Raw genomic sequence first — 12,740 nt, 5'->3', positions numbered from 1 at the left:
GATAGTTAGGGATATGGTAGAATAGGTCGGTGAAAGCTTTATTAAGATGTAGGCTGCAGAGATCTTCTTATCCCCAGTTTGACTTGATGTGTAAACTTGCTATCTGCAGTTGAATGTTTTTATGGTGATCTCAGAAAGCTGACATTTCTGTTTCTAGGTTTATTTGTTTTCTCTCTTCGAGGAAGAGCAGATTGGAACACTAGCAAAACAGTGTATGTTTTAAAGGAAATCTAATATGAAATATTTTTTGAGATGATTAAGAATCAGTGAATAGCCCAGGTTCTTTGATGATAATTTTACTTTGAGCTTTGAGCATAACTGCATTAATTGAAGTAACAATCTGAACAAACCAGAAGGGAGGAGGGATGAAATATTGTGTCCTTTCTCTTGAATATACAAATGTTTGTAGTAAAATGCATTGCTCAAACATTGATTTCTCTAACTGCTGGTAATTTCTCTCCCCATCCCCTTGCCCTTCTTTCTTTATTCTATTCCCCATTCTGGCTCCCCTCTTACCCCTTTTCCTGTCCTCATCTGCTTATCACTTCCCTCTGATACCCCTCCTCCTTTCTTTTCCCCATGGCCCACACTCCTCTCCTATCAGAATCATTTTTCTCCAGCCCTTTACGTCTTCCATCTATCTCCTCCCAGCTTCTTACTTCATTCCTCTTCACCCACCCACCCAACTTCCCCCTCACCTGGTTTCGCCCATCATTTGACAGCTTGTACTCCTTCCCCTCCCCCTCCCATCCTCTTATTCTGGCTTCTTTCCCTTTCCTTTCCAATCCTGCTGAAGTGGCTTGGCCTAAAATGTCAGCTATTTACTCCCCTCACTAGATGTTGCCTGACTTGCTGAGATCTCTAGTATTTGTGTGTGTTACACTTAAAGTACATTAATTGCTGTTGTATCAAGTCTGAAATATATTAAGAAAGTGGTTTGATGGAAAAATAACCATGTCACTCAAAAATGTGCACAGTTTCTGTACTTTATCTCTCCAGCAATTCATGGATATAAAAAATAGAAGTTAAATTCCAATGAATTAATTGCAATAAGCCCTTTCTCATACCCATTTCCTCAGAGCATCTGAGCACTCAGTATTTTATACAATAAAGGAGATGTTCCATTTAACTCTGAAGTTTACCATCTTAAACTTATTCTGGTGAATTTAGATTCCTTTCCCTAATTAGATTCCTTTCTTTCATTTGGGGTTTTACAAGTTGAACCTTTGAGGTTTTTAGCTTTCCTGTCAGATCAGTGAAGAATCGTGTTAATTTCATCTGAATTCAGAGAGCATTGTGGCAGCCAGTATTGTAGCTCTCTTCCTCCTCCTAGTTAGTATTTGTAGTTTTCAAATCAAGTCCATTATCATTTCACCATTGATAAGTGCCAAAGTACTTTTGAATTTTGAGTGAAATTCATCTGAGAGTTCACCATGCTTAAAATCACATTGTTTAGCACCTGCAATCTTTTAATGTAATAGGAACACTTTCACATGGAAAATATGACAATTGCTTGTAAGTCGATTGTAAAATGAGTTAAGAGCTTGTCATTAAGCACAAGTACATCAGTGGCAACATTTAAAAAGGATTTTATTCACTGTAATGTTTTAATTGTTTGAAAATCGTGGTAATGAGTTTGGGCTTCATTATTGATTCATTAGATCAGCCAGTTTTGCACTGTGCCCAGTTTTTATTTGCAGTTAATCTAGCTGCTGATCTACTAGGCCTATTTTGCAGTACAGGTGTAGTCTGATTACGCCAGTTTTGAGTTAAAAAAAACTTATCATTTCTCTTGCTTTGTTCAAAGAAAAGTTAATCCTAAAGAGACTTCAGCCTTTTTTTGGGTCATGTATGATGTAATCATCTAAAAACTCTAATGTGAATTTATTTGTGAACGCGACTAAAAATTGGCTTGGGTGTTCTTGGAAGAAAAGGGACTAAACATCCTTGCAAAGCTTGAAATGATGCTCCTAGCTACGTGTCCTCGTGGGGTTACGAACACCGAAATTAGACACCCTGTACATTTCACCAAGCACTTGGGAGATCAGTGCAATGGATTTACTGTGGAGTTGGAATATGAGATTTCTGTTTGTCTTTTCCCTCCCACATCCTGCCTCTCCGTCTGAGTGTAAATAATAGGGGGCTGGATCAAGCTGGGAGTGCTAACAGATTCATGCTTTGTCAGCGAGGCTGTTCTTCCCTTGCCTGATTGCTTTCCCATCACGTGCTGATTGTTCATTTCCAACTGAAAAAAAAATGTGGGATGCAAACATTTCTCAGGAATGGAAGCCTGTCATAACCTTGGGCTGCCTGGCAGCCTTCATGCCTGTGTTCCCTGCTGGAAAAAATCAGGTTTGCCAGTGATGAGTGCTTCATTTGTTTAAGTCTAATGATTTAATGACGGGCTGTGTCCTGAAGAGGGGTCTTGGCCCAATACATTGACTGTTTACTCTTTTCCATAAATGCTACCTGGCCTGCTGAGTTCCTCCTGTATTTTCTGTGTGTAGCTTTGGATTTCCAGCATCTGCAGGTTTTCTCATGTTTATCTCTTTGTTAACAAATAAAGTAAATTACCAGAGGATTTGTTGCTTAGGGAGATCAGTCCAAGACACCATCAGTATGCATCTGTATACCACTTTCAGAAGAGAGGAGGAAGAAATAAGGGGTATTTGGCATTTTTTATCACTTAGGTTTTATCTTTAATTTAATCTTAATTAGCTTCAGACCTGAATGTTTAACTTGCTGGTGCTGACAAGTTTTTATCTCTCAGCAAGGATGTACTTCTTTCACACGATGGGCATTGTTGATAATGTAGTGAATGAAGCTTCCTTTGAAGAGTGAAACAGATTGTGTTATTGAGAGTTTATTTGTTCACAATAGTGAAGTTCCAGTCTGTTTATCTAGTGTGAGTCACATGGTAGAACTCCTGCTTAGTAAGTGAGTCATAAATTCTACTACCAGAGATTGATGAATGCCTATCAGTTGCATGACCTCTGTTTAGTGATTAACATATCTTTGCAATATTTAATATACTATGTATAGTACAACGGCTTGTTTGGATCCATTAAGAGTCAGGCTGGGGAGGGTGGAAGGCAGTGACAAACACTTTAAAGATGCACTGACTCACGCAAGCAAATCTTGGACTGTTTATGTCATCATCAGAATCCTTGAGAAGAAAGCATGGCAGTGCCTCCACTTTCATAGAAGTTTGTGAAAAATTGACATGTCATCTAAACTTTGACAAGCTTATGTAGATGTGTGGTGCAAAGTATATATAGACTGGCTACATCACAGCCTGGAATGGAAATACCAAAAATGCTCTTGAATGGAAAAGCCTACAAAAAATAGTGGATACAATCCAGTCCGTTATGGGTAAAGCCCTCCCTACATGGAATGCTGTCGCAAATAAACATCATCCATCATCAAGGACCCCCACCATCCAGGCCATGCTGTTTTCTCTCTGCTGCCATCAGGAAGAAAGTACAGGAGCCTCAGGAGCTAGGTTGAGGAACAGTTATTACCCCTCAACCATCAGGCTCCTGAACCAGAGGGGATAACTTCACTTGCCCCATCACTGAATTATTCCCACAAACTATGGACTGACTTTCAAGGACTCTTCATCTCATGATTTTGATATTTATTGTTTATTTATTATTTCTTTTTCTTTTCGTATCTGCTGAGTTTGTTATCTTTTGCACATTGTTTGTCCATCCTGTTGGGGGCAGTCTTTTGTCAATTCTATTGTGTTTCTTGTATTTACTGTGAATCCCTCCAAGAAAATGGATCTCAGGGCTGTGTACAGGAAATGCATATGTATGCACTTTGATCATAAATTTACTTTGAACTTTGAGATTGCTTTATAAAGTGGGCGGAGACACATAGCAGCCAAGTGTTTTTAGATGGATGTGTATACTCAGCAGACTGATACCTTTCTGTGCCAACAGTTAAATGACCTGCCAGTTCTCTTCCAGTAGGTTTAGTTATTCAGCTTTCCATTTGCTACCAGATGAACTTCCATAACTTTCAGTTGACAGAGTTTGCATTGTAAGATTAGTAATGGTTCCTGATAGGGCTTGTGTTAGATCTGGAATGAAAGAGCTATGGCAGGATGGAGTGCTTTACTTTTTGAGCAAAAAGTTATTAATTCCTGTATTACTGGCACTTGTCACTGGATGTGGTTTTGAACAGTACATTGCAATGGCTGCATTTGTATAATGTACTATAAGCAAGATTCTGAACATATTTGAAAAAATTTGATGGTAATTATTGTTTGATGATATACACTTCTGGGTATCTAGAGTAATTTGAAAGTTTGCAGATGCCTGGAAAATGCAGTTAAGGAGGAGAATGACAGATTTCAGGAGATGTGGACTGCTGAAGGGAGCAGAATTATGCTGAATATTTTATGAAACGTCAGTAAGACCTCTGCTTGGGATTGTGTCTCTCGAAATCAACACTTTCGAGAGAGTTTAAAAGAAATTAAAGTGGCATTTTTGATCATGGAAAAATATAAACTGATGAGTGAAACTGAGGTTAAAAGAGAAATGCTGATTTAACAACCTCTGTGGAGAGGGGAAAAAACACAACTAAGATTTCATGTCGATGATGTGTTTTTATTTCGGATTTTTCCCATCTGTAGTTTTTAGTTTCTCAACTCTATATTTTCTCCACACGTGCAGAGTAGCTCCAGCATTTTCTGATTTTTTTCAGCTATCCAATATCTGCAGTTCTTACTGAGCAGAAAAACTAAGTGAATCTCCAAAGTTGTTTAGGCTAAAATTTGAAAGAGCATTTTAACAAATGTATTGGGAGAAACCTGTCTTCTGTGGCAGTGGAGCCATAATCCATGGATGATTGCAAAAGAAATAAGGGTGATACAGGAAAATATCAGAGTGTTGTTATAATCTGAACAGATATCCTGAAAGGATAGTGGAAATGGAATCTGTAATACTTGTCAAATTGCCAAAATATTTGAAAAGGGCCCACAGAGCCATAGGAACAGAAGGAGGGATTGGGACAAATGGCCCCAGCTTTTAACATTCCATGATTATAACTCTTTGGTTGGCAAATGGGTCTTGCATTTATTTGCTCCTCTCGTTCCAGATTTTTTTTTACATTCGTTCCATTACTAGTGCAAGGAAAACCAGTGTTATGAATTGATAGCAAGTGCTGTGTTGCTCGGTGGCTGTTGTATCATCTGCAAGGCCCTCAATAATTGGTAACAACACAGTGTAGTCGTGAACAGTTGTGTATCTCTTAGTTTATGCTCCTTGCTCATTCTGCCGAACATGTAAAGTACTGCAGCTCGCTTCTTAATTGTGATTACAGAAATTAACATTTCACAGTGAACTGGAAACAACGTAGTGGTCTGTTCCGGCTGCTCAAGGCTCTGTGACGTTTACTCGGCTCTGCACTGATCTGAGGCTGAGACTGTGGCCTGCTTTGGGCTCTGCAACGTTTACTCGGCTCTGCACTGAGCTGAGGCTGAGACTGAGACCTGCTCCGGGTTCTGCACTGAGCTGAGGCTGAGAATGTGGCCTCCTTTGGGCTCTGTAATGTTTAGTCGGCTCTGCACTGAGCTGAGGCTGAGTCTGTGGCCTGCTCTGGGCTCTGTGCCTGAGGGCTCCGCAACGATTGTTCGGCTCTGCACTGAACTGAGGCTGAGGCTGTGGCCTGCTTCGGGCTCCGTGTCTGAGGCTGTGGCTTGTTGTGGGCTTCATGGCTGTGGATTCGCTTTTGTTCTGAATGCTATTTGCTTACTTTTATTGTTTATATGATTTACAGCAGCACTACAGTGCAATATATAAAATTATTACAGTAGTGTGTATGGTGACCAATTTATATATATAAACCATATAACAATTACAGCACGGAAACAGGCCATCTCAGCCCTTCTAGTCAGTACCGAACATTTATTTATATACACACACACTTAGATAATAAATTTATTTTGCACTATAACTACCAATTGCAGCCTAGGTCTCCTGGAAACCCATGGCAACAAAGGGCCCAAAGACATTTGATTTTGCCATTCTGCTGAAACTTTTGCAGGTCCTTTGTCAAGTCCCTCTCATTGACAGTATTTCCACAGAGTAAAGCTGAGTAGCAGGATGATCTTTCCTTGTAAGCAGACCCTTTTAAGTTTAGGAGTTGCCTTTTAAATTTTCAGTGGACACTTTCCAATAACTTCCCTGTAATATGATTTCCAAGACGATACAGCAGTGCAGCAAAGTCAATGCAACTGCTGCCCAACCCTTTTGCCTTATAAGTCACAACTTGGGTTATAAATAAATATATTTGGTGTTGTATCCTGCTGCTCTTCTAGCCTGGTACTTGGAAAGGGGATGTGGAAAAGAACCATTTTTCTCTTTAATTTACTAATATGTCTCCTTTAAACTGATAAGAATAAAGAGTTAGGATAGAAGCCAGTGCCAGTAAAATTGGAGCTGGGTTTTGCTAATCCTGTTACCCATCTTCTCTTTATTGTTCTTGAAATTATTAATTCTAAAAATCCAATAAGTAGCTGCTACTTCAAGGCAGCTGTGATCCTTTAGTTAATCCGTACATATTTTGTTTCACTTCTCTAATGGAACATGTTGAGTATGTTGTCTATATTTCTGGTCTCGAGTATCTTTGTACTGAACTTTTCCCACGATTGATGATAAACACAGTATGGCTTTTCTTTCTTCCTGCTTTTATTCTGTTCTTTGCACTAAGATGTTTTCTAACTACTCTTTTTTTTGCACTTAAACTTTTCCTCCACAAAAGGAGGATGTATGAAACTAATGGTGCATTAATACATTAGTTTAAATAACTAATCTATAAGCAAAACGTGTACTTAACATAATTTTGAACTCAATAAATTTAATGTTGATTTTTTAATTTAATTTATATGCAAAGTACATGTATGTCACCATATACAACCCTGAGATTCATTTTCTTGCAGGCATTCACAGTAAATATGAAAAGACAATCGTATCAATAAAAGACCACACACAACAAGACAGACAAATACTGTGCAAATTCAAAAAGCAAAAAAATAAGTAAGCAAATATCAAGAACATAAGATGAAGAGTCCTTGTCAGTGAGTCCATAGTTATGGGAACAGTTCAGTATTGGGGTGAGTGAAGTTATCCCCTCTGGTTCAAGAGCCTGGTGGTTGGAGGCTAATAACTGTTCCAGAAGCTGGTGGTATGGGTCCTGAGGGTTCTGTACCTCCTTCCTGATGGCAGCAGCAAGAAGAGTGTATGGCTTGGATGGTGGGGGTCTTTGGTGATGGATACTGCTTTCCTGTGACTGTACTCTATGTAAATGTGTTCAACAGTGAGGAACAGTATCCCCGTGATGGACTGGGCTGTATCCACAACTTTTTATAGGGATTTTAGTTCAAGGGCATTGGTGTTTCCATACCAGGCCATGATACAGCCAGTCAATATACTCTCCACAGCACATCTATAGAAGCTGGTCAAAGTTTTAGACGACATGTTGCATCTTTCCAAATTTTTAAGGAAGTAGAGTCGCTGTAGTGGTTTCTTTGTAATGGCCCTTTGTGCTGGACCCAAGACAGATCCTCTGAAGTTATACCTTCTCCATCTCTGATTTCCCCCAATGAGGACTGGCTCATGGACCTCTGGTTTCCTCCTTTTGTGGTCAATAATCAGCTCCTTGGTCTCGCTGACTTTGTTGTGGTAACGTTCAGCCGTCTTTTTAATCTCTCTCCTATATACTGATTTATCTCCACCTTTGATTTGGCCAATGGCAGTGGTGTCGTCAGCAAACTTATTGGCATTGGAACTGTGCTTAGCCTTACAGTCATAAGTGTAAAGCAAACAGAGCGGGGGGCTAAGCACCCAGCCTGGTAGTGCACCTGTGCTGACGATGATTGTGAAGGAGATGTTGCCAATCTGAACTGACTGGATTCTTCAATTGAGGATCCAGTTGCACAAGCTGGTATTCAGCCCTAGGTCTTGGAGCTTTCTGAGTAGTTTTGAGGGGATAATAGTATTAAATGCCAAGCTGTGGTCAATGAAGAGCATCCTAATGTATGCACCTTCACTGTGCAGGTTTTCTGGAGCTGAATGAAGAACCAATGAAATGGCATCTGATGTTCACCTGTTGTGATGGTAGTCAAATTAGAGCGGACTTAAGTCACTCCTCGTTATAGCCACAGAAGGCCTGTGACCAATGATACAATGTTTACACGTAACCAGGAAAGCCATGCAAGCCTCTTTTTTGTCAGTTTCCATCTGAGTACAAATCACAAATGATGGAAAACAACCTGCAGCTTTTTATGCTGCCAGTTAGAAAGCCATGTTGGGGTTACACTTGCATTAAGTATGCCAATGGATGTATCTCTCTCATACGCTGCCTTTCTACCAGCAGTGAATTGCTAGACTTAGAATGCAGCAGTTCAACAGTAACTTCAAACTGCAGCATAATTGTCGAATTTTTATTTTTGTCTAAGCAGAGGAAAGGTAACTTCAAGGAACTTCTAGTTTCACTGTGTGACTTTAAAGTACATAAACAATTTTGCAGGTTATTTTATTTTTAATTCAGTCTGGCAGTTATGAACCTCTTATACAACATGCCATTCTGATAATGATGTCGAGCACGTAATGCATCTCCATGAAGGGATAAATTTAGTTTTCTGCTTAGACTGAGTTTTATAAATAATTCTAAGATATTCACAGGTTGTATTTATTTTTATGCCATCACTGGTGGCATTGAAATAACTAATCCTAGCCAAAGAAAAAAGTCAATGTATTAATTTCTGAATTATCTGTTGACTGTACCACACCAGTTACAACCATGAGTGGAGTGTTAGAATTGGTTTCTTTAATTTGTTTTGGTGCAGTACATGATCTTCCTCATTTTACAGTTTAGTATTGAGGAGATGCCATTTCAATTGTATGTAGCAGTTTGTTTATCAATGAGGATTTGTTTCTGAAAATATTAAAACAAATTTCTCAAAAGCATTTTTATGCTTAGAGCGTGTTAATATCTGAGGACCTAACCTGGTCCCAACATATCGATACAGCTATGAAAAAAGCAAGACAGCGGCTATATTTCATTCGGAGTTTGAGGAGATTTGGTTTGTCACCTAAAACATTTATTTCTACAGATGTACCATGGAGTGCATTCTGACTGGCTGCATTACCATCTGGTATTGGGGGGGGGGGTTGCACAGGATCAAAGGAAGCTGCAGAGAGCTGTAAAATTAGTCAGCTCCATCATGGACACCAGCCTCTGTTGTATCCAAGACATCTTCAAGGAGCAGTGCTTCAAAAAGGTGGTGTCCATCACTAAAGAACCCCACCACCCAGGGCATGCCCTCTTCTCATTGTTGCCATCAAGGAGCTGGTACAGAAGCGCGAAGGCACACAATAATTTAGGAACAGATTCTTCCCCTCTGCCATCTGATATCTGAGTGGACATTGAACCCATGAACTCTACCTCATTACTTTTTTATTTCTGTTTTTGCACTACTATTTAATTTAACCTTTTGACTTCATTATATTTTTTTTATATTATTGTGTATTACACTGTACTGCTTCCACAAAGTTAACAAATTCCACAAAATGGTGGTGATATTAAACCTGATCTGATTCTGAAGAAGAAAAGCTGCTGAAATTTAAAGCTCTTGTATGGTATACATTTAAGAATATAGTTATAACTGGTTATATGAAGTTAAATATCAAGTTGTATGAAGTTAAATATCAAAGAACCTTTGTTCAAGTGAACTACAGCTGTTTCTGAATGAGTATTAAGAGACATTCTGTTAAGACTAAATGTAAAATATGTTATTTTCACTAAACGCCTCGTATCTGACTCTTCCTAAAACAGCTGATAGCTCTTCTAGGACAGAAAGTGAAGTAAAAAGTAAAATAAAAAGATGGAATGAAACTGGCCCAGAAACTTGTCAAGACCAGGAATTAAAAGAGAACTTCTCAGAGGAGAAATGAAAGGGAGGACAACATGTGTAATATTCACAAAGGAATGGTTGTTAATTTGTGCATTGATTATTCTTGGTTACCTTGTTTTACTGAATGGTTAATTTGAATATTTCTTTTTATTTCAGATTCCACAGCAGCTGTGAAAATCCTGGCTGGAGGAAATGATGCCTCATGTAGTTCTTGGATCTTTTTGGAGCAAACTGCCAGAAAACAAATGCAACATACAATTTATCAAACTAGAATTAAAGCATAACAGACACTAAGCAAGTCTTTTAAAGATGAAATCGAACCAGGAACGCAGCAATGAATGTTTACCGCCCAAGAAACGTGAATTTCCTGTCAGCAGCCTGCCCTTGGCAGAGAAGGCAGTTGCAGCAGCTACTGCAAGTGAGAGCAGTCGCAGTGAAAACTTGACATGGCTTGCCAATGTAGCTAGCTGCCAAAGCAGTGTGGGCGTGAAGTATGGACATGCCAAAGTAGCAGGAGAAACCTCAGTGGAAACTGGCTTACCACTGTATAAATCACTACCAACTGCAGTGGACTATTCATCGCCTGGGAATGTTAGACCAGCTCCAGGGGTAACACAACTTCGTGCTGTTTATTCATCTTCAGCATTAGCTCAGCCAGGGTCTTCGACATCACCTGTGGAGTATGCTCATCTGCAGCCCGCTGCTACTTTCCAGTTTGTTGGGCCACCTTTTAGTACACCATATGTAGGATCTCCTCCATTTGTCCCCTCCCAATTGATTTCCCCAACAGCTTCAAATGCTTCTGCTACTCCGACTCAGTATTCCCAACTAGAACCCTACTCTACAATCTTTGCCAGTATGGGCAGCCCATCCCAGCACAAGGTTGAGCATCAGGTTGTCAGGCCACGCAGAGAGATTCCAGGATCACCTTCCCCCTCGGTGCAAAACCAGTATGTGCAAATTTCAAGTTCATCTCCCAATGTGACAAGGCCCCACTCCCCTACTACAGTCCCCTTGCATTTGCACTCTCACTCGTCAGTGATTCCACATACTCTCACAGTCAGTACACCGTCACCAATGGTTCTCCAATACTCAGACGCCGGATATCCTGTTGGATCAAGGGAAACCATCAGGAAAGTCGATGACATCAGACCACATTTGGTTCCAAGAAGGGAAGTATTAAATGGTGAAATTGAGAAAAGTAGGAGATACGCTCTTTCACCCAGCACAGAATTGAACCTGGAAAAGTCAGGAGCCAAACCGGTTTCTCGGCACTATGAAATAAGGCATGGGACCCATGTGGTTGTTCACCCAAGCCCTGCTGACTACACTGCACAAGAAAATTTGGGCTCTAGAGCTTCAGTAATGATTATACCCAACAGTCACACACCAACTACAGATTTGGAGGTCCAACAGGCCATAGACAGCGACAACTCTCCTTTGGCATTGTATGACAAGGCCAATTTAAATCATGGGAAGGCAACTTTTTCTCCACAGTCTGTCATCCAAACCACCCATACTCCCACTGACCACCTTTCTATAGGACTACCTGCTAGTGCAGTTTATCCTGGTTCTCAACAGCCTCTTATTGGTTACATAAGCAGTCAACAGCAAGCACTAAGTTACCATGGGAACCTGCAGCAGCACGTAGTAATTCCAGGCACCCACCCACTTCTTATTCCTGTATGCAGTACAGCAGTTGAAGCTTCAGGGGTGACCTCTACAATAGTGACAACATCTCCTCAGTTTGCTGCAGTGCCTCATCCATTTGTCAGCACAGCTAGTCCCAAGAGTGAGAACTATCATCCTCAATCACTTGCTACACAGCCAACTTACCACACAACTGTTGTGCAGGCTCAAGTGCATCTGCCAGTAGTACAGTCGGTGAGTTCTCCAGTCGCAGCTTCTAATCAACTGCCTCCCTACTTCATGAAAGGATCAATCATACAGTTAGCTAATGGAGAGCTAAAAAGAGTTGAAGATTTAAAAACAGAGGACTTCATACAAAGTGCTGAAATCAGCAGTGATCTGAAGATTGACTCTAGCACTGTGGAGCGTGTTGAAGGCAGTCATATCTCCAGTTTTGCTGTTCTGCAGTTTGCAGTTGGAGAACACAGAACACAGGTATGAGTGATTGTGTCATGACCCAAATGCAGTGTTATCATTTTCTGTTAATTGTAATTTTACGATGCTCTTTCAAATCTGTGTTTTCAAATTTTCCACTTAGAATAATAATAATCTGTTAAACTAATTTCCACTGAGCAAAGAAACACCATTTATTTCTTACTAACTTCTCTCTATGTCATCAGTGCATCCATTGCATGGCAAGCCAGTGTAACTGATTTGATATGAGCAATCTTCTGCATTTGATTTTCAGCAGAAAATCTATGCAGTTTTCTTGGAAATGTTGAAGATGTCTTGGATCATGTGGGCACTATCATGTGACTATCAACTGTTTCATGCATTGTCATATATAGGTCAATGTTAATAATTCAATGGTGCATTGACCTCTGAATCCTGTGAAGCTCAGGCTTATTAATCAACCAGGGCAGACCCAGGTTGCCTACCAACGTACTGTTTGCTTAAAACAAGATGATAGTGTTTCCCCATTGGGATTATCGTCGACAATTTTTTCTTTTAAGGTCGTTTAGTGTAGGCATTGGATGGAGTCAAAGCAATGAACTAGCAATTTACTATGTAGCATCTACACAGCATGTCACTTTTGGACATAGTTTCCCCTAATTTACTGAATATTTTGGAGAGAATCTATTTTTCTTGTCCCAAACTTTCCTACTTCAAATAAAAAGAACCACAAACC

The 12,740-nt window shown here is 40.0% G+C and overlaps 1 protein-coding gene across 11 annotated transcripts in view; it reads left to right on the top strand.

Moving 5' to 3' along the window:
• Positions 1 to 12,740, top strand: part of atxn1a (ataxin 1a) — a 310,350-nt gene that overhangs the window by 271,534 nt on the left and 26,076 nt on the right. For all 11 annotated transcript variants that reach the window (XM_072283639.1, XM_072283638.1, XM_072283646.1 and 8 more), the window contains one exon: positions 10,079 to 12,046. In XM_072283639.1, coding sequence (XP_072139740.1) covers positions 10,232 to 12,046 — 1,815 coding nt within the window. In that variant the 5' untranslated portion in view covers positions 10,079 to 10,231. The remainder of the gene's footprint in view (positions 1 to 10,078; positions 12,047 to 12,740) is intronic.

Source organism: Mobula birostris, chromosome 19 (genome assembly GCF_030028105.1).
Source record: "Mobula birostris isolate sMobBir1 chromosome 19, sMobBir1.hap1, whole genome shotgun sequence".
In the NCBI taxonomy this organism is placed as follows: domain Eukaryota; kingdom Metazoa; phylum Chordata; class Chondrichthyes; order Myliobatiformes; family Myliobatidae; genus Mobula; species Mobula birostris.
The sequence above is the reverse complement of the archived record's forward strand: the minus strand, read 5'-3'. Positions and strand labels throughout refer to the sequence as shown.